General features: G+C 45.3%; 1 protein-coding gene across 2 annotated transcripts in view; it reads right to left on the bottom strand.

Annotated features, from left to right (window-relative positions):
• pias1b (protein inhibitor of activated STAT, 1b) overlaps window positions 1-3,220 on the bottom strand; it is a 170,851-nt gene extending 167,631 nt beyond the window's left edge. The window contains exon 1 of one of the 2 annotated variants that reach the window (XM_038814871.1): window positions 3,141-3,220. In XM_038814871.1, the coding sequence (XP_038670799.1) occupies window positions 3,141-3,164 (24 nt within the window). In that variant the 5' untranslated portion in view covers window positions 3,165-3,220. The remainder of the gene's footprint in view (window positions 1-3,140) is intronic. The other variant, XM_038814869.1, reaches the window with a different exon arrangement.
• Window positions 3,221-21,137: the final 17,917 nt, after the last annotated feature.

Here is a 21,137-nt window from a genome sequence, read left to right as displayed (position 1 = left end):
AAGCCTACTTGTGACAATAAGCGATTATTCTATTATATTATAAAAGCAGTAGAATTGCTGTTGACCTAGTCAACTGCCTTTGAGGATATATGTTTTATGTTAAGTAACTGGGCAGATATTTTGTGGAAACAAGTAATCTGCCTGGCTCCCAACAGGATGTTACAGCAGGGTATTCTTTCAATCACCGTACAACAGGTAGGTTCTGCACTGCCTCTACTGCCAGCTTCAGAATAAACATAGACCTATTGATTTGAATTTGCACAGATTACATTATTCTGACAAACAAAAAAAACCATTAGTAGATATATTCAATAACTATAATTTCAAGAGGTTTTTGTAAATCCAGACATCCGCACCCAAGAAAACATTTTTCCACAATGAAGCCGTGACAGTTTTCAGAGTGAAGACCAATATCAGGACAATGCAGTTTATGTATGGATTGTTTTACTGCAGCTAAATCTGCTGTTCCTACGAATTCTGCTGTACAGATATCATACACAAAGAGAACATCCCAAAAACTTACCTCTGCTGCAAAATCTTATTCTCTTCAGGAGCTGAACTACAACAAGCATTTCACAACAGGATTGTATCTTGTCAGCAGACATTCCCTTTTGTAATGCTACTACTTTAATGCAGTGTCCATTGCTATGAAAAGTACAATTAAAGATTTACACAAAAATGTTAACCTATCTTTTTCCATCTATATTTCTAGATTTTTTTTCTTTTTTTTGCTACTGAAGGAATTAGAAGTCACAAAATGAATAAAAATGTTGACAATTTCTTTAAGTGCATAAAAAAATCAAAAGAACCATGTTGCATGTTTACAAGGATGAGCACAATTTTGACTTAAAAACAGAAGCTAATGTGTAGGCATACGACTAGAAATACAAATTATTTAATACTTGCATTTATTTCATTTTTGACAAGCAACAGGAAGAAATCAGTATTGAATGAAATGGTTTTGTTTTCCATTTTTTGCTAATCTGCGAACAGTTCCAGGTTAAACAGAAGGATCAGACACAGAGTTGTGGTCCTTCTCCAACACACACCCTTCTTTACCTCATTAAGCCCAGTTTCAGAAGAACAACTTTTGCACCAAGTTACATTTATGTTATGCAATGCATATATCCTCTGTCCAATAATAGCAAAGACTGTCCAAATTAACTTTGCACTTGTTGCTTACAGGTGAGTTTCAGTGGTTGCTTCAATATGAATTTACAACCCCACACCAGGGATAAATCCACTGCTCCACAAAACCCAATGATTCTTCTTTTGCCTCCTGTCCCTGCAGATACAATCAGAATCTCTCAAATGAGATTCTTGACCCCAATCTTTGCTCACTTTCCATCATCCTCACTGAAAATCTAGACAGATAGCCCAAAATAGGACATGACCCATTTACTTGTACATAGAATCACAGAATCCCTCTAGTGCAGAAGGAGGCCATGTGGCCCATCAAGTCTGCACCGACCCTCCAAAAGACTACCATAACTTGGGCCCACTCCCCCGCCCTATCCCTGTAACTCCACCTAACCTTTGGGTACTAAGAAACAACTTGGCATGACCAATCCACTGAACCTGCACATCTTTGGACTGTAGAAGGAAACCGGAGCGATTCGGAGGAAACCCATGCAGACACGAGGAGAACGTGCAACTACAGTCACATATACCAAATTAATTGACCCCACAAGCATTATCACGATTCATTCGCTATAGAATAAATTCAATCTACTGAGGCTCAAAAAATAAATGAGAAGTCAACTAATGGAATATCTGATATACACATATTGCATTTTGGTGCAACTCGTCAAAATGGTGATTTGATGTAATGCATTGATTCCGGTTTGTATCTAACATCAAGCCGCATTTTCTTCCCAAGGACCAGCGACATAAATAACGGGGTCATGTAACGCACTCTCAATTTATAAACTGACAGGGCACTGAAGGATCTTAAATCTCCAAAGTGCAATTTGGCAGATCACATTAATGCTTCCAACACAAAACACACCAATACCCGGACCCGCTTTACTCAATACAGAACATCCCCATTAGACACGTTGACGCTGCTCAGTCTTAACAGCTCGCAGCACATTAAAAACACTCGGGAGCTAAACTGCTGATCAGAGAAGCAAAGATCGGTGGAAAAAGGAGCACGAACGAAATGCGAGCCGGAGAGTAAACTAAAACGCGCCTTTTCCAGAGGAGCAACGTCGTTTATTCATAAATATAAATTTAAAAAACAAGAGCAGGAAGACTGCCACCGGCAGGAACGCAGTAAGAGACCCCAATACGTTGGCCGCTAAACAAGGGAGGGGGGGGGGGGGGGTAAGAAAGGAGAATTGGGCAGCTTTTGAAAATAAATTTAAAACCTGCAGCTACAACAAGAGTGAAGGGTGCACTTTTAACCACCTTAACGGGTGTGTGGGTTTTGAGACATGGCGGGGGGGGGGGGGGGGGGGGTAGATGCAATAAAAGTGGCTGGAAGTTAAAGAGAAACAAAGGCGGGATACAAAAGCAAAGCGCACAAATCGCCATCATCCTGGTGCGCTGGACTGCCGCCCGGGGTCACAGCCTCTGGGATAGCGGAGGGGGAATCGCCGCTGAGCCTCAGGCAGACCGGCCGCCAGCCCGAGAACTGCGGGTCGCTGTGGGTCACACGTGTGGGGTAAATGGGGGTGGGTGGCAGAAGGTGAAGCTGGCTGACCATCACCGCCCACCCCCGGGAAACGCTCCGGCCCCCGGCCGCTGTTTGTTGTTTTAACTTCAAATATCGGGCGGCGGGGGGGGGGGGGGGGGGGAGAACCACAAGTTGTCAACAGCCGGCGGTCGGGCGGGCTGGGAAGCCAAGTTGGGCGCCTCTCCCCCGCTGCGCCCGGGGAGCCGGCCGGTGCCTGGGGTTCATTCTCCCTTGTTTCTGGGTGATGGTGAAGCGCGGCCTAACTCTCGCCTCCCCTCAGCGGCCCCCGCCTCCTCACTCACTCACTCTCACTCACACTCTCTCTCTCTGTGTGTGTTTGTGTGTGTGTCTACCTCTCCCTCACACACTCTTTCTCTCTCGCGCTCTCTCTTTCCCCGCAGCGAGGGGCACAGCCGGCGGGCGGGCGACCCGCTCTCCAGCCGCAATCTGTCTGCGAAATTACCTTCAGTTCCGCACTGTCCGCCATCTTCTCGCGCTTCTCCGCGCAGGCGCGGCCCCGGACGGTCACGTGGTGCGGCCGAGGGGGGGCGGGAGGCGGCACCAAAACGTCATCCGACGTTTGAATCTTCCCGCTTATTTTACTCCCTGCGGCCCCGCCCCCTCCTCAGCACCGCCCCCTCCTCAGCACCACCCCCTCCAAAGCCCCGCCTCCTCCTCCTCCACCACCGCTCCTCCTCCTCCACCGCCCCGCCCCCCCGTGTAAACTCGGCCCCTACTAAGCCCCGCCCCCTCCTCCACCACCCTGCCCCCATCTCAACTCGGCCCCTCCTAAGACCCACCCCCTCCGCAGCCCCACCCCCATCTCAACTCCACCCCCTCCTCAAAACCTCCCCCACCTTAACCCCGCCCCCTCCTCTGCCCCGCCCCCTCCAGGTTGCCAACAATAGTAGACCGTTCGGCCCCTCGAGCCTGCTTCCCCCCCCCATTGGACAAGATCATAGCTAATCTGTTTGCATTTATTTCCCCGAGATCCCCTTCTCCAACAAGAATCATTCCACTTTTGTTTATTATTCGTTTATGCAATGTGGGTACCAGCGGCTGTGCCAGCATTTATTGCCCAATATTAATTACCCTTGAGGAGTAATTAAGAGTCAACCACATTGTTGTGGGTCTGGAATCACATGTAGGCCAGACCAGGTAAGGATGGCAGATTTCCTTCCCGAAAGGAAATTAGTGAACCAGGTGTGTTTTAACGACAATCGGCAATAGTTTCATGGTCATCATTAGACTCTTAATTCCTGGTTTTTATTGAATTCAAATTTCACCATCTGCAGTGACGGGGTTTGAACCTGGGTCCCCAGAGCATTACTCTGGGTCTCTGGTTAATAGTCCAGTGACAGTGCCATTACACCACTGCCTCCCCTCCTCTTCCATATCCAGTGACCCCCCCACCCCCACCGCTTCCAATGCCACCCAACCCTCAGAGGGGAAAAATATTCTCCTCATCTAGGTCCTAAATGGGTGTCCCCAAATTCTAAAACAGTGCCCCCTATTTCTGGACTCACCCACAAGAGGAAACATCCTTTCAACCTCCACCTTGTCAAGGATGTTCAAGATCTTATTATCTTCAATCAAGTCACCCCTCACTCTTTTAGACTCCAGTGGAAATGAGCCCAGCCTTTCCAACCTGTCCTCATAAGACATAAGCTCATTCCAGGTATCAATCTAGAAAACCTCCTCCAATGCATTTACAATGATTACATGCTGTGCCTGCACAGTAACGCTTTGCATCTCTTGCAAGAGTACACCCTAAATCCCTCTGAATCTCAGCCTTCTACAGCCGTCCTACATTTAAATAATGCTCTGCTTTTTATTCTTCCTGCCAAAGTGAACTTCGCACTGTCCCACATTATGATCCAGTTGCTGGATTGTTACTGACTCACTCAACCTATCTTTACCCACCTGCAAATTCAGTATGTCTTCTTCACAACATACTTTCCTACCTACCTTTGAGTCATCGGTAAACATAAGAACATAAGAACTAGGAGCAGGAGTAGGCCATCTGGCCCCTCGAGCCTGCTCCACCATTCAATTAGATCATTGCTGATCTTTTGTGGACTCAGCTCCACTTTCCGGCCCAAACACCATATCCCTTTATTCTTCAAAAAAACTATCTATCTCTATCTTAAAAACATTTAATGAAGGAGCCTCTACTGCTTCCCTGGGCAAGGAATTCCGTAGATTCACAACCCTTTGGGTGTAGAAGTTCCTCCTAAACTCAGTTCTAAATCTACTTCCCCTTATTTTGAGGCTATGCCCCTAGTTCTGCTTTCACCCGCCAGTGGAAACAACCTGCCCACATCTATCCTATCTATTCCCTTTATAATTTTATATGTTTCTATATGATCCCCCCTCATCCTTCTAAATTCCAACGAGTACAGTCCCAATCTACTCAACCTCTCCTCGTAATCCAACCCCTTCAACTCTGGGATTAACCTAGTGAATCTCCTCTCCACACCCTCCAGCGCCAGTACGTCCTTTCTCAGGTAAGAAGACCAAAACTGAACACAATACTCCAGGTGTAGCCTCACTAACACCTTATACAATTGCAGCATAACCTCCCTAGTCTTAAACTCCATCCGTGGTTACCATTCTTTCGCTCCCCTCATCGAAGTAATTGATGTAAATTGTAAAAAGTTGACTCCACTCATCACATGCTGCTAATCAGAAAAAGACCCATTTACACATACTCTGTTTTCTGACAAGCAACCAATCTTCAGTCCAGACTAATATGTTACCCCCTACACCATGAGCTTTCATTTGCAATATACCTTGATGTAACAACTTATCAAATGCTTTCAAAATCCAAGTACAGTATCAAATACATTCCATGCAGGGGTGACTGATGGGGGTGGAAGTCTCTAATATGGGGGTCATCTGCTATGGGGGTTTAATGGGGCTGTCTGGTGCGGGTCTCTGGTGGGGGGGACTGATGGGGGTCTCTGGTTCAGGGGGGACTGATAGGTGCCTCTGATCGGGGTTCCAATAGGGGGGTCTGATGGGGTCTCTGATGGAGGGGTTTGATGAAGGGGTCTGATGGAGGGTGGGGGTTAGGGTGGGCAGGATTTGCTTGTCAAGTGGTTATAACCCTTTGGTCTTCAACAATGGGTTCATATCACAGAAGGTAGCAAATTCTTAAATTCTTCCAAGAGAATGATTTCTCTCAGAACCTCATAGGTAGTTTCAACTCCCAATGCTCGCATTTGCCTATTAAAATTGTTCTGCTTATCCCTTTCAAATTCAATATATGTCTCGTCTGGCCGTTTCCTTAAATTGTGGGGGGATGGGGGCCCTCCGATGGACTTTGGTAGCACCTGGTAAAATACTTACCCCCTTGGCCCACTTCAAGGTCCACCACGTTAGGACAACACTGGCAAAGACTTGTACCAATCCACGCCCACGTGAATCCTGCCCAGAGGGCCAGAGCATCATAGAGGCGTGGATAATCTGGCGTCCAGCCCATTAATAGGATGCAAACGGGTTCAAATTACCCATTTGCGTCCGTCCACTGGCACAGGACAGGAGCATTGCAACAGGATCGGCGCCTTTTTTTGCCCGACACAAGATTCTCTGCTGCACCGGGAACTCCGGTACCTGCAGCGAGTGAGGGAGAATGCCCCCTTGATGTATTAATTGAGTGCTTGGGTCTGCTAGAAACACAGGAGAGCACATGAGCAAGTAAACAGATGGTATAGCATCAGAAGCACTTTCAGGAGGGGAAACCGATCTGGAGAGAATTTGGTTGCAGTTCAAGCTAAGAGTGAATTTTTAAAAATGGACATGCTAGAAAGAGAGTTAGAGATGTGGGAAAACCAATAAGGAAAGAGCTTTTGAATGAGGAAATTTGATGTGGAAATGGAAAGATTAACATGAGAATATCAGAATATCAACTTAAAAGGTTGGAGTTAAAGACAGAAGTTAAGGAAAGTCAAATGGGAGGAGTGACCCTTCCAAGTCCATATCCTCATGGGGATATGTTTAGATATGTACAGGCCCCACCAAAATTTTGAGGGAAAGGATGTAGAGGAATACTTCATGGCATTTGAGAAAATAGCAACCCAAATGGAGGAAAAACAGACATTACCCATGCAAAGTAAACTGACTGGGCGGGCACAGGAAGTTTATGTTTCCATGTCAGAGGGGATGTCCAAGGATGACAACGAGGTAGAAGACTATTCTGGGTGCATATGAATTAGTCCCAGAGGCAAATTAGTTCCAGACGAGACATATATTGAAATTGAAAGGGTTAAGCAGAACAATTTTAATAGGCGAATGCGAGCATTGGGAGTTGAAACTACCTATGAGGTTCTAAGAGAAATCATTCTCTTGGCAGAATTTAAGAATTTGCTACCTTCTGTGATATGAACCCATGTTGAAGACCAAAGGGTTATAACCACCAGACAAGCAGCAATAATGGCTGATGATTATGAGCTGATGTATAAATTTAAACCTTTGTTCCGTCACCCCCATAATTTTGATAAAGATAGAAAGTGGGAGAGTGAAAGGAAGGCAGGCAGCCAAGGTAAGGAATGGATAGCTGGGAATGCTCGGAGATCTCCTGCTCAGACCAGGAAGGATGGTACTGAGGGTGGAGGTGTGACTCGAATGCCTAGGTGTTACCATTGCAATAAAGCGGGACACCTTCATTCAGCATGTTGGAAGCTGTGAGGAAAGCGCATGGGACTTGTTGGGGTTCGTAAGGAGGAGTCTGAAAAGGGAACAAAAGTGGAGAATGCTACAGGGCAGACTGTAGCTCTAGCTGGAACTAGGAGACCTCAGCTAAACAATGCTGTGTGGCGAATGAGGTAGATGAGAGATATGCGTGGGGTTTTGTCTATTATCCAATAATGTGGCCAATCCCATAACTATTTTAAGGGACACAGATGCTACTCAAACCCTCTTATTGGAGAGTGATTTGGCTTTCCCTCCAAAGAGTTCAGTGAAAGCTAAGGTGTTAGTGAATGGGATAAGTGGAGATTATATCCCAGTTCCATTGTATAAAGTGCAATTGGAGTTTGATTTATGATCAGGTCTAGTTGTTGTTATAACGTTTACCAGTAGACAATGTAGACTTACTTTTGGGGAATGGTTTGGCAGGAGTGAAGATTGTTGCTTCACCCATGTTTTCAGAGAGTCCGAGGTAAGATAAGCAGACAGAACAGATACAGGAACATTTGCCAAATATTTTTCCGTAACATGTGGTGAATAAGGCAATGGCTAAACAAAGTCCACAACTCAAGATTAAAGTCACACCAGCACCAGCATTGGATGGTAGAGTACTCAAAATGATCCTTGAGGACGAGAATAATTCCGAAGAAGTGTTGGGTAGGAGTTAATTAATTGAGTCCATGGAGGCAGAGGCAGAGCTACATAGATTAGCACAGTCAGCTCTCACAGAAGTTGACAGCTGCGGGGTTCCAGAGTGCTGTTACATTAAGAACAGGGTACTGATGGTGAAGTGGAGACATCCTCACAGACTTGCAGGACGAGGAGTGGATGATTGTTCATTAGATAGTGGAACCGCCCAAATATCATAGGGAAATACTGTGGGTAGCACATGAGATACCAATTGCAGGGCATTTGGGAATCCACAAAAGTCAGGCGTCAGTCAACAGGCATTTTTCCTGGCCAGGCCAGGACTGCACAAGGATGCAGTGTAATTCTGTGGACCCTGTCATACCTGTCAGGTAATAGGTAAACCTCAGCATGGGATTAAATCAGCACCTTTGCTACCCATACCCGTATTTGAAGAACCATTTAGTTGGGTATTGGCAGATTGTGCAGGACCAATACCTAAAACGAAGACAGGGCATCAGTACATTCCTACAGTCATGGATATGACCACCCGATTTCCAGAAACTATAGCTTTAATGCCAAGGACAGCTAACAAGTACAACTAATGACAAGTACAAGTACAGCTCGGAGGCCAGTTTAGTTCACTTGGCTTGTGATTCAGAACAAGGCCCGGGTTCAATTCCCATACCAGCTGAGGTTATTCATGAAGGCCCGCCTTCTCAACCTTACCCCTCGCCTGAGGTGCGGTGATCCTCATGTTAAATCACCATCGGTCAACTCTCCCCTCCAAGGGGAAAGCAGCCTATGGTCTTCTGGGACTTTACCTTTATTTACAGCTATGGTAGCAGTGGAAAAGTTGACACGGTTCTGCCCCCACTATTGCCTACTCTTAGGAGTACAATCTGGGGCAGCACGGTGGCGCAGTGGGTTAGCCCTGTAGTCTCACGGCGCCAAGGTCCCAGGTTCGATTCCGACTCTGGAACACTGTCTGTGTGGAGTTTGCACATTCTCCCCGTGTTTGCGTGGGTTTCGCCCCCACAACCCAAAGATGTGCAGAGTAGGTGGATTGGCCACGCTAAACTGCTCTTAATTGGAAAAAATGAATTGGGTACTCTAAATTTATAGAAAAAAAAGGCGTACAATCTGACCAAGGTTCTAACTTTATGTCTAAAATTTTCCAGGACGTAATTAGTAGTTTAGGTATCAAGCAACTAAAGTCGACCGCCTATCATTCATAAACTCAGAGAACTTTGGAGAGATATCATCAGACTCTCAAACCATGATTAGGGCCTATTGCCATGAACGTCCGAGTGATTGGGACAAGGGGTTGGACTTTTTACTATTTGCCGCCAGGATTTCTCCCTGAACGAATTTACTGGGTTTTGCCCATTTGAATTGGTCTCTGGCCATGATGTACGGGGTCCATTAATGTTATGAAAGAGAAGTTTCTAAAACAAAAAGATGAATCCTCAATGTTGGATCACGGGTCCACATATCCGGAATGACACACAGGAGCTTGCCAGGTAGCCCAAGAGCCGTTAAAGGTTTCGGGAGCAACAATGGAAATGCAGGTAAACAAACATGCCAGGTCCAGAACAGTCCAAGCTAGGGATGACATATTGGTATTGTTGTCTTTGCCGGTCGAACCTCTGAAAGCAATATTCAATTACTCCAATCAGGTAGTTAGGAGAGTGAGTAAGGTGACTTACCGAATAGATACTCCACACCGGAGGAAGAAGGACTCAGGTCACTGTCTGTGCGGAGTCTGCACGTTCTCCTCATGTCTGCGTGGGTTTCCTCTGGGTGCTCCGGTTTCCTCCCACAAGTCCAAAGACGTGCTGTTAGGTGAATTGGGCATTCTGAATTCTCCATCAATGTACCCAAACAAGTGCCGGAATGTGGCGACTAGGGGATTTTCACAGCAACTTCATTGCAGTGTTAATGTAAGCCTACTTGTCGCAATAATAAAATTAACATTATTAAATATGTTGAAAAAATATAATCATAGGGAAGAAGATAGAAAGGAACCAAAGTGTCAGGCGTTAGGAATAGTGGAAAAGGACAGAGATAGTCTGTCGTACCTCAGGAGGGCCGGTCTGTGATGTAAACGTAGGTGCCTCCAACCCGACAAAACAGAAACAAGCAAAAATGGTATGGTCCACAGAATGCCAAACAGCTTTTGCGAAATTGAGGGCCATATTGGTAAGCGAACAAATGTTGGCCGCCCCTGATTTTTCCAAACCCTTTAAAATAGTCACTGTTGCCAGCGACCTGGAAGGCGGGGTGGGGGGGGAGCAGTGTTACTACAGGATGATGAGTCAGGAATAGAGAGGCCACTGGGTACTTTCCAAAGACACTAAGACTGTGCCAAAGAAAGTCCTCCATCACTGAGGAGGAAGTCTTAGCCTTGCTACCAGGCCTTCACCATCACCATTATGAAGTTTATGTCCGGAATGATGATAAGCAAAGTATAGCCCATACCAGGCGTGGGCAAACTACGGCCCGCGGGTCACATGCGGCCCGCCAAAGGTCTTTATGCGGCCCACCAAGTCATTAAAAAAAGTTGTTTTTTTTTAAGGTTAATGGGGGGGGGGGGGGGGGGGGGGCTGTTGGGTTACTTACTGGTATAGGGTGGATACGTTGACTTGAGTAGGGTGCTCGGCACAACATCGAGGGCCGAAGGGCCTGTTCTGTGCTGTACTGTTCTATGTTCTATGTTCTATATGAGGCGCCCAGAATCATAACCGGGTGAAGTAATTATTTTACTTAATATACTATGCGGCCCTTTAAAATTTTGAATTTCTGAATGTGGCCCTTGCACGGAAAAGTCTGCCCACCCCAGGCCCATTATGTGCTTGCATTTGTGGAAACATTTACAACTTGGAAATGCAAGATTGTTCCATTGGAGTTTACTGTTGCAAACTTTCAATGTAAAAATTGTGCATATTCCTGAAAAAGACAATATTATTGCAGACGCATTATCACGAGTTTAAGTGCTGATAAGTGGCAGATGTAAGATTGGGAGAATTTATGTAGTCGGAAAGGAAGGAAGAATGGATGTGTGTTTTGTGTCACATACCTTGTGGTGAAACATTCTTGCAATGATGTTTCATCCCACTAAAGGGGGGAGGTATGGAAGAATCCTTCCTGGTTATTTCCTTTGTTCCTACTTATTTTATTTTTATTATTTTGGAATAATCGGAATGTGCATTTAAGCAGAAGAGTCAAAGTTAAAACAGCCTGCTTATCAGGACATTGTGTTCCCAGGCTTTGTATTCTGGAAGGAAGAAGCCAGATTCTTCGGCACCGAGTGGATATTAGGAACCAGCTTTGGAGGGAGTCAATTCAATTGGTTCACTGGCAACTGGCGGGTTGGCCAGGGACAGTGTTCTACCTGACAACGGTCAATGATTGGTTCCTAAGTGGTGCTTTCTGAGAGAACTTGGCAGAAGTGTTTAGACTTTGGAAATAAAAGGAACATTGTCTCTCTCTCTCCTGGCTGAAGTTAAATAACTATTGTTCTGAAAGTAGAGTGTCTGGCACATCCGTTAGTGTGAACCTGAAATGATGCTGAGTCTGCAGAGAAAGTAGACAACCTTGCCAGAGAAAACCATCGCAAGCCTCGAAGGAGGAAGTATCAAAACGAAAGCCTGAACTTCAGAAAGACATTGACTGGAAGTCATCACAGTGCATCAAAGATCCTTATCTTTTTATGTTTATTTATATTTTTGTTCCCTTTCCACCACCCTTTCCTCTCTGCATTGCTTGTCTGTGTATGTGTATATGTACACCAATTAGAGAGTGGGGTGAGTTAGGAAGGTGGAGGTTTAGAAAGGGGTAGTAGTCAGTTACATTTTCTGTCATTTTAATTCTAATACTGTACATAATAAAAGATTACCTGTGTTTTAAAACTACAAACCTGGTGCCTGCAGTTTATTGGACTCAACCAAGGACCTCGGGTATTTTTAATAAATCTAATTTTACCTGTGTTGGAACTCCGGGTCAAGTGGGGCTGGAATTGACCTCACACTAGTGCAGAATATCGTGACAGCTCCTCCATTTAGAATTGTCCTTTTCAGCAGGAACATACTTATACTGAGTATTCAGGAATAGGTCCTTAAATACCTGCCACTGCTTTTCTGTTTATCTGTCCTCGAGCCCCGTTTCCCAGTTCACTTCACCCAGCTCAGCTTTCACATCCGTGAAGGAGAGGAGGAAAGAAACAACTGCACTTATATTGCATCTTTCACACCCTCAGCAGGTCCCAAAGCGATTTACAGCTAATTAAATCCTTTTTGATGTGTAGACGCTGTTGCAATGTAGAAACATGCCAGCCAATTTCCATGCAGGGAGATCCCATAAGCAGCAACTTGCTAATGACCAGGTCATCTGTGTATGTGATATTGTTTAAGAAATAGATATTGGCCAAGAAATGGGAGATAATTCCCTTGCCCTACTTTGAAACAATGCCCTGGGATCTTTTACAAAACCTCAGAGAGCAGAAGTTGTCTCAGTTTAACTTCTTATCTGAGGGGAAGCACAGTCCAACGGTGCAGCGCTCCCTCAGTCCCACGTTGAATTGTCACCCAAGGTTTTTATCAAGTCCTGGAGTGGCTCTTGAATCGACAAGCTACTGACTCTGAGATGAGCATGTTACCAATTGAGCCACAGCTGACGTGGTAGCCTCTAAACTCTAAGTATAAACAGAATGAGGCAACTGACCCCTCATTCTGTGTTACCCATTCCACTGAAGCTTTGGTTTACGTCTCATGTGAAAGACAGCATCTCCGGCAGTGTAGCACTGCTCTGGGGTGCCAGCCTTGATGTTATGCTCCAGTCCTGGTGGGGGACTTGAAGTCACAACCCATCTGGGATTTACATTGGGCCTTTCTGGCCAATTAGGTCCTTCTTGAAGGATTCTCGCTGTTGTTATAGGAGGTTTTTGTGGCACACTGGTAGCGGTCCTACCTCGGGATCAGAAACTCCAGGTTCAAGTCCAACACCAGGACTTGTTGGCCACAGACAGAGCATTCCCAACGCAGTTCAACGAGCTGATATTCAGCTCAGGAATCTGTTCCTCAAAAGGAAAGTAAAGTGTCTGTGTGGAGATACACTGTGGGATACTCAATTACTATTATGGATAGACCTTGTTGGTAACACTCACATCCTCTGAAGCGGTAAAATAAAATCTTGTTTGGAGGAAATTAAGTTTATGTTTAAAAAAAATTTAATTCTAAATTTTATTTGGTTTTGAGCTCAACTTCAACACATTGTCAACCATAGTGAAAGCATTATTGTTCAGCTTTGATAGTTTTTTGTTGTTTTCTGTGGCGGAGTTATTTATTACTTGTGCCCCATTGAAACACAGGGGGCATATTTGTTTGATTTGCGGTTCACTGGGGCAAACCAGAGCCTCCCTGTGGGTTAGTTTAAAAAGGACTGATGAATACAAGGCTTCGAAACAAAGTCTCACTCAAGAATATTTGACTTGCTTTGTGTGTCGCGTATTTATGATTTCGACAATGCTATTAGCTTCAGACATTGACCATTACTAATACCTAAAACAGTACAAATGTATTCTGAGGGAAATTTGCTATTGCCTCATCTCGTGAATGATTGAAAAATGTCAACAGAGTCACACCTACAAACTCTTAATTTAAAAGAATCATTCATCGGATGTGGGCAACGCTGTCTAGGCCAGCATTAATTTTATTTTTAAATTTAGAATACTAAATTTATTTTCCAATTAAAGGGCAATTTAGCGTGGCCAATCCACCTATCCTGCACAGCTTTGGGTTGTGGGGGTGAAACCCACGCAGACATGGGGAGAACGTGCAAACTCCACACGGGCAGTGACCCAGGGCCGGGATTCGAACCCGGGTCCTCAGCGCCATAGGCAGTAATGCTAATCACTGCACCACCGTGCTGCCCCTAGGCCAGCATTAATTGCCCATGAGAAGGTGGTGGTGGGCTGCCTTCTTGAACCACTGCAGTCCATGTGGTGTAGGTACTGCGAGGGAGGGAGTTTCCAAGATTTTGACCCAGCAGCAGTAAACGAACAATGATATATTTCCAAGTCAGGCTTGATGGGGAATCTCCAGGTGGTGACCTTCCCATGTATCTGCTGTCCTTCTCCTTCCAAATGATAATGTGCCGCTGAAGGAGCCTCGGTCAGTTCCTGCAGTGCATATTGTAGATGGTACAGGCGGCTGCTACTGTGCGTCGGTGGTGAAGTGAGTGAATGTTTATGGAAGGGGTTCCAATCAAGTGGATTGCTTTGTCCTGGATGGTGTCAAGTTTCTTGAGTGTTGTTGGAGCTGCACTCACCCAGGCAAGTGGAGTCGATCACACCCTTGACTTGTGCCTTGTAGTTGTGGACAGGCTTTGGGGAGTCAGCGAGAGAGTTACTCGCCGCAGGATTCTAAGCCTCTGACTTGCCCTGGTAGCCACAATGTTTATATGGCTAGTCCAGTTCAGTTTCTGGTCAATGCTAACCCCCAGGATGTTGATAGTGGGGGTAATGCTATTTAATGTCAAGGGTCGATGATTAGATTCTTTCTTACTAGAGATGGTCATTGCCTGGCACATGTGAGACACAAGGGTTACATTTTGCTTGTTAGTGCAAGCCTGGATTTTGTCACGGTCTTGCTGCATTCGGGTATGGACTGCTTCAGTATCTAAGGGGTTGTGAATGGTGCTGAACATTGTGCAGTCATCAGTGAACATCCCACTTCTGACCTTATGATGGAAGTAAGTACATTGATGAAGCAGCAGAAGATGGTTGAGCCTAAGACAGTACCTTTACGAATGCCTGGAACTGAGATAACTGACCTCCAAAAACCACAGCCATTTTCCTTTGTGCTAGGTATGACCCCACCAGCGAAGAGTTTTCCCCCATGATTCACACTGACTCCAGTTTTGCAAAGACTCCTTGATGCCATACTCGGTCAAATGCTGCCTTGATATTAATGGCAGTAACTCTCACCTCACCTCTGGAGTTGAACTCTTTTGTCCATGTTTGAACTGTAATGAGGTCAGGAACTGAGTGACCCTGGCGGAATCCAAAATGAGCCTCAGTCAGCTCATTATTTCTCAGCAAGTGCTGTTTGCTAGCACTGTGGATGACCCCATCCATTACTTTGCTGATGGTAGAGAGCAGACTGATGGGCGGTAATTGGCTGTGTTGGATTTGTCCTGCATTTTGTGTACAGGACATAACTGGACAACTTTCCATTGGTAGTTGCTGTCGCTGTCCTGGAACAGCTTCATTAGGGGCTCGCCAAGTTTGGGAGCACAAGTCTTCAGTGCTTTTGCTGGAATATTGTCAGGACCCATAGCCTTTGCAGTATCCAGTGCTGCCAACCATTTCTTGATATCATGTGGAGTGAATCAAATTGGCTGAAGACTGGAATCTGTGATGCTGGGGACCTCCGGAGGAGTCTGAGATGGATCATCCTCTTTGGCATTGCTGGCTGAAGATTATTGGAAATTCTTCAGTTTTACATTTTGCACTAAGGCACCGGGATTCCCCATCATTGAGGATGGGGGATATTTGTGGAGCCTCTTCCTCCAGTCTGCTTGAAACATCTTCAGCTCCTCAAAGTTCTCCCTTCCCCACCTCTCCTGTAGACGCCATGCCCAGCATACAAAGCAAAGTGGAGGATTTAACTCTGGCTGGGGGACTGCTTTGCTGTTTCTGCCTCCACCTAGTGAGGAAGCACCCCATCCACCCTGTGCTCCTGTCTCGCTCTTGGTTAACAACCAAATGGACACTCGCAGCAACTCTCACAATAGCCCCATCAAAACCATGGCTCCTGTGTTGCAAATACCCTGCCGTCCAGCAAAAGCTCAATCGTGAAGACAGCTTGCTCTCCTCTCGCCTCCTCTCCTCGTAGCTGAGTCACGACCACACCTGCGTAAGTACAGCAAGATCCCAGACTCACCTGCCATGGTTATATTTGATCGGAGCAGTGATGGGGGTAATGGAAAGAAGAGCTCAAAAGGTTCAGTGTTCATCTTTAAGATGAAAGTATGTCATTGATTCCAAACATTCCTCTTCACAGGAAACGCGAGGCGCGGGAAGTTGGCCTGCATGTTGATGTTATCAGAATTTCAACATAGAATTATCCTTTGCTTCAAATAGTAAATCACAATACCTGAAGGACTTTAACAGATTAAAGTAAAAATTAAAGGTGGAATGTTTGAAAAGCCCCGAACTTTGTGTAACTTGTATCAGAATTCCAATGTTTCTCTGAAAATTATGATGAATGGTGATTCGATCTCTCAAGAAATTCAAAACTATGTTACTTGTGAAATTTAAACCATTTGGCCCAACTCAGGTGTGAAGAAAACATTATGGAATGACCAACAACAGCAACTTGCATTTATATATCACCTTTAGTGTAGTAAAACATCCCAAGGCACTTGATATGGCAGCATGGTAGCACCGTGGCTATCACAGTTGCTTCACAGCTCCTAGGTCCCAGGTTCGATTCCCGGCTTGGATCACTGTCTGTGCGGAGTCTGCACGTTCTTCCCGTGTCTGCGTGGGTTTCCTCCGGGTGCTCCAGTTTCCTCCCACAGTCCAAAGACGTGCAGGTTAAGTGGATTGGCCATGCTAAATTGCCCTTCGTGTCCAAAAAGACTAGGTAGGGTTACTGGGTTACGGGGATAGGGTGGAGACGTGGGCCTACGTAGGGTGCTCTTTCCAAGGGCCGGTGCAGACTCAATGAGCCGAATGGCCTCCTTCTGCACAGTAAATTCCATGACTCTGTGATATATCACCTTCAGCATAGTAAAACAGCCCAAGGCACTTGATATTAGCATAATCGGACAAAGATTCACACAGAAGCAATAGGACATGGGTGAGGGCATGGAGGGAATAGGTGTGTGTGCATGCGTGCTTGTGTGTGTGTGTTCGATCCCAACCCTGGGTCACTGTCCATGCGCAGTTTGCACATTCTCCCCATGTCTGCGTGGGTCTCACCCCGACAACCCAAAGATGTGCAGGGTAGGTGGATTGGCCACGCTAAATTGGCCCTTAATTGGAAAAAATGAATTGGGTACTCTAAATTTTTTTTTAAATCAGGCTCTGCGGAAAACATCTTTGGCTCCCAATGTTGTCCCTTCCCCATTTTCACTGAAGCCCAGGAGTGGCCCTTTCCTGCTGACATCCAGCTTTATACCTCAAGTGGTCGATATTCATGTCTGAAACCTGATGGTGAGAATTAGTAGGGTTACTTATCTCTCTCCTGAGAAACATTAAATATAATACAGAGTAACATTTCAAAATGTTGGTTCAGCTAGTTTAGCCAATTGGTAGCTGAGCAACTAAGCAAGACGGTGCCAAGATTTAATCCAAGCTCTTTGCTAAATTGGCTGATTTCAGGTAGGGCAATATTAATGGAAACAATAACATTTATTACAAGAAGACAAACAGTGATCAGACCAAGTCAAAACTTGACCATGTCTGACAATGGCACATTCCCCCTTTCCAGCCAGGTAACTGTGTTGTGTTACAGACAGGGTGAGGAAAAACGACTGAAACCCTATTGTCCACAATCAGTATGCTTTTCAGAACAAAGATATACGTGTTTCTTAACCCCTGTGTGTGTGGACCATGTGAATAACCAGCAGTGAGCTTTTTGGGGTTTAAATAAAGAGCGTTATTTATTCACAAACTTGCTCTGAAAATCCAACACCACGTCACTCACTCACCCAGTCACACACTAAGCACAATCAAAGAAAAGCGCGTCCCCACCGACCCCAACAGGCCTGTTGCCATTTTACAATCGAGTGAGTGTTGATTGGCAACAGGAGGAAGTGCTGACTCGAAGAGCTGTCAATCAATCTGATTGCTGGCAGCTCTCCAGCCCCCTCCAGGCACAGCGCTGGCACAGTCAATTGGGGCTAGGACAGGCTTTATCACCCCTCCCCCTTAACCTCCGAGGTCCTACCTGCCCCACTGTAACATTGCTTCCAGGTCAGGGTGGGCCTGTCCGTGCAATTTCATGTTCCCTTACCTCCTCAAAACTCACTGGGGGGGGGGGGGGGGGGGGGGGGGGGGGGAGAGGCGGGTTGGGGTGAGGGAGCAAAAAATTGAGGCCATGACTTCACACAGTTCCCTTTTCCAAATATGGTGTTGGGACTTAAGTTGATGAACCGCAATGTGGGTTATTGTTTGAAGACATTCTCTTTTTCCGAGATGAAATAATCACTCTGCAATTCCAGAACAACCCATTCCTTGGTCCCAAGGAGATGGATAGTGATACCTTCTTAATCTGGAATGTGTCCGTTTGTCCTTCAATGACAGTGTGGCAGTTATGAATCCACAAGTCAGATGGCCCTTGGCGACCATTTTATGCAGTATTTTATTGTCCATCTATTTTTTTTAAAAGTCAGTTCCAGAAGATTCTAGACTGAGTAGCATTGATGCTTTACAGTTATGAGTATGACATGCCTTTACTGGACATGACAATAACATATCAGGGGACAGTAATCTAATGGATATCATACTGGATTATTAATCCAGAGGTTCTGAGTACCACTGTTAAACTGTGGGCTAGCACCAGGAAAGGCACTTGTACCTACCTCTCCCCTCCTTATCTGGTTTCATAGCCATTTAAATCCAGTCCTACCCCAGGTGGTTGACTCCTAAGTGCCCTCAGGTAAATTAGGGATGGGTGATAAATACTGCCTTACCAGTGTGATCCAAATTTCAAGAACAAGTGCTCTGAAAAGCAGGATGCAGAACGTTTTTTGCCTTTCCTGCAGGATAATGAGACCCATTGTATGACCTGCTGCTCCAACTTAAATCTGCTAACTCAACAAAATGTAGGAATTAAATCTGGAATCTGCTCACAGGCAGCTGAGCTGCCAATGGGGTGAACTTGCTGTCATGATATGCAAACATGCAACCAATGAACAGTCAGAATAGGACACAACCAATGGGCAGTCAGGACACTCAGAGGTGGCATCAAGGGGGCATGACATAACCACTATAAAAGGGATGAGACACTCACACGCTGCCTCTTTCCACAGACAGACATCTAAAGAGTTAAACAGGGTTGATCAGCAGCATCACACCCCAGCACGTGGCTTAGAGCAAGCTGGTACAGTTAGACTGAGTTACTACAGTTAGATTAGCAGAGAGTCAAACTCATTTGAGAACTGTGTTAATAGTTCAATAAACACGTTGAACTCATTTCAGAGTCTGGAGCATCCTTTAGTTAAGAATGCATCAAGTAGCAGCCTGTGTTATCTGAAGCAGCATAAACACAACACTTGCCAACCCGTCAGAGGAGTCATTTAAAATGTTTATTTTGTATTACGTTGAACGCTTTAAAGAACAATTGTAACAAGTGAAGTGATTAAGTCACGTCATCAACATAGGAACACAGGAACTCAGTCCCTCGAGCTTGGACAGCCATTCAAATACTTAATGGCTGCTCCTCTACCTTGAGGCCATTTTCCCTACACTATTCCTATATCCATTGTTATCTTTATTATCTAGAAATATAGAGATCTTTGTCTTGAATATAATCAATGGCTGATCCTCCACTGCCCTCTGGGGTAGAGAATTCTAAAGATTCACCATCCTCTGACTGAAGAAATTCCTACTCATCTCAGCCCTAAAGAATGTCCTACCTCTTATTCTGAGACTGTCCCCCCGGATCTAGATCCCACCCTCATCCACAGAACTATATACTTGGACCACCTGATGACACCATTGAAGAAATGCTTTTGCAGATTGCTGATGCTTTCGTTGCTGGTGTGGTGAGTGCTGCATGTAACTGGCACGTCACCGCGGGTTAAACACGCTGGAACTCAATGATGTTCACCCTTGATCTCCAGTGAAATATGTGGATGCCAGGATTTGTTTCCCGTGGGATTGGGCCGGGTGGGAGAGGCTGCACAGCTGCGGCTCCTGGACGGGGAATGGCACTGATACGTGGAACAAGCCACACATTGATGGACAGATCATTTCTACGACAACGTTCTGGACATGATAACACATTCTCAGACTTATCCTCAATTTCTGTTGAGGAACCTGTGAGGGGCGATACCGTGTGTGTTTTTTTTGTTGAAAATGAGCTGATATAGCTTTGTATTGGTACCAATATGGAATGGGTAACATTTCCTTGTTGTTTAATGGTCAATGTAATATGTCGAATGTAACATAGGTGATTTTCAAATCCTTGTTACTGTTAACCATTTAATAAACAAAATATTTTCAAGTGGTGCTGAAGGTTGTGTTTGCCTCTTGCAACTGCAAACGGCTGGAGACTGCTGTTGCTTCTATTTCTGGAAAGGGAGGATGGTAAGATGACGTGCTGCCTGGGCTAGAATAGGGGAAGGGAACTCTTTCCCTTTTCTGGCGCGCTCTGGGTCGGTGCAATTTTCCACTGCTGGGGAGTCTACTGCTGGGAGCTGCAGGAGGCGGATTGATCTGAATGAGCAACTTGATGAAGGTGTTGAAGAAATGCTTTTGCAAATTGCTGGTGATTTTATTGTGAGTGTGGTGAGTGTTGCATATCGACTAGCCCAACGCTCCGAGTCAGACACACTGGACGTCGAGGCTATTTTATTGCACCTTGAACCCCAGTGGAACATGTGGATACCGAGATTTGGTACTGATGATATTAGGCCTGTACAACAGACCCTCATGGACAGTGACTGATATACAAAACGACCGCTCAGCAGGGATCCTCCATCCTGTTTGTTTGGATTTCTTTGTACAAATGAACTGTTGTACCTTTGTGTTTGTACCGATATTCTGTAGCAAAAAAGTACTTGTGTAAGTATGGCACGGTGCCTTTTCATTGTTGATTTATGTACTGTTGGTTTCTGTTCCATTTCTATTGAGGAACCTGTGAGGGGCGATACCGTGTGTTTTTTGTGTGAGAATAAGCTGATCTAGCTTTGTATTGGTACCAATATGGAACGTGTTCCTTGTTGATTAATGGTAGTGTGATATGTGGAATGTTACATAGTTGATTGTCGAATCTTTGTTAATGTTGACCGTTTTTGCCAATAAAATCTACTCAAGTGCATTCTCATGGTTACATGTGCCATGTCTCAGACGATGATTATTACATCACAATTCAATCAACCTTTGAAGCCTGAACAGTTTGTTTGACCTCTA

Source organism: Scyliorhinus canicula, chromosome 12 (genome assembly GCF_902713615.1).
Source record: "Scyliorhinus canicula chromosome 12, sScyCan1.1, whole genome shotgun sequence".
Classification (NCBI taxonomy): Eukaryota; Metazoa; Chordata; class Chondrichthyes; order Carcharhiniformes; family Scyliorhinidae; genus Scyliorhinus; species Scyliorhinus canicula.
The sequence above is the reverse complement of the archived record's forward strand: the minus strand, read 5'-3'. Positions and strand labels throughout refer to the sequence as shown.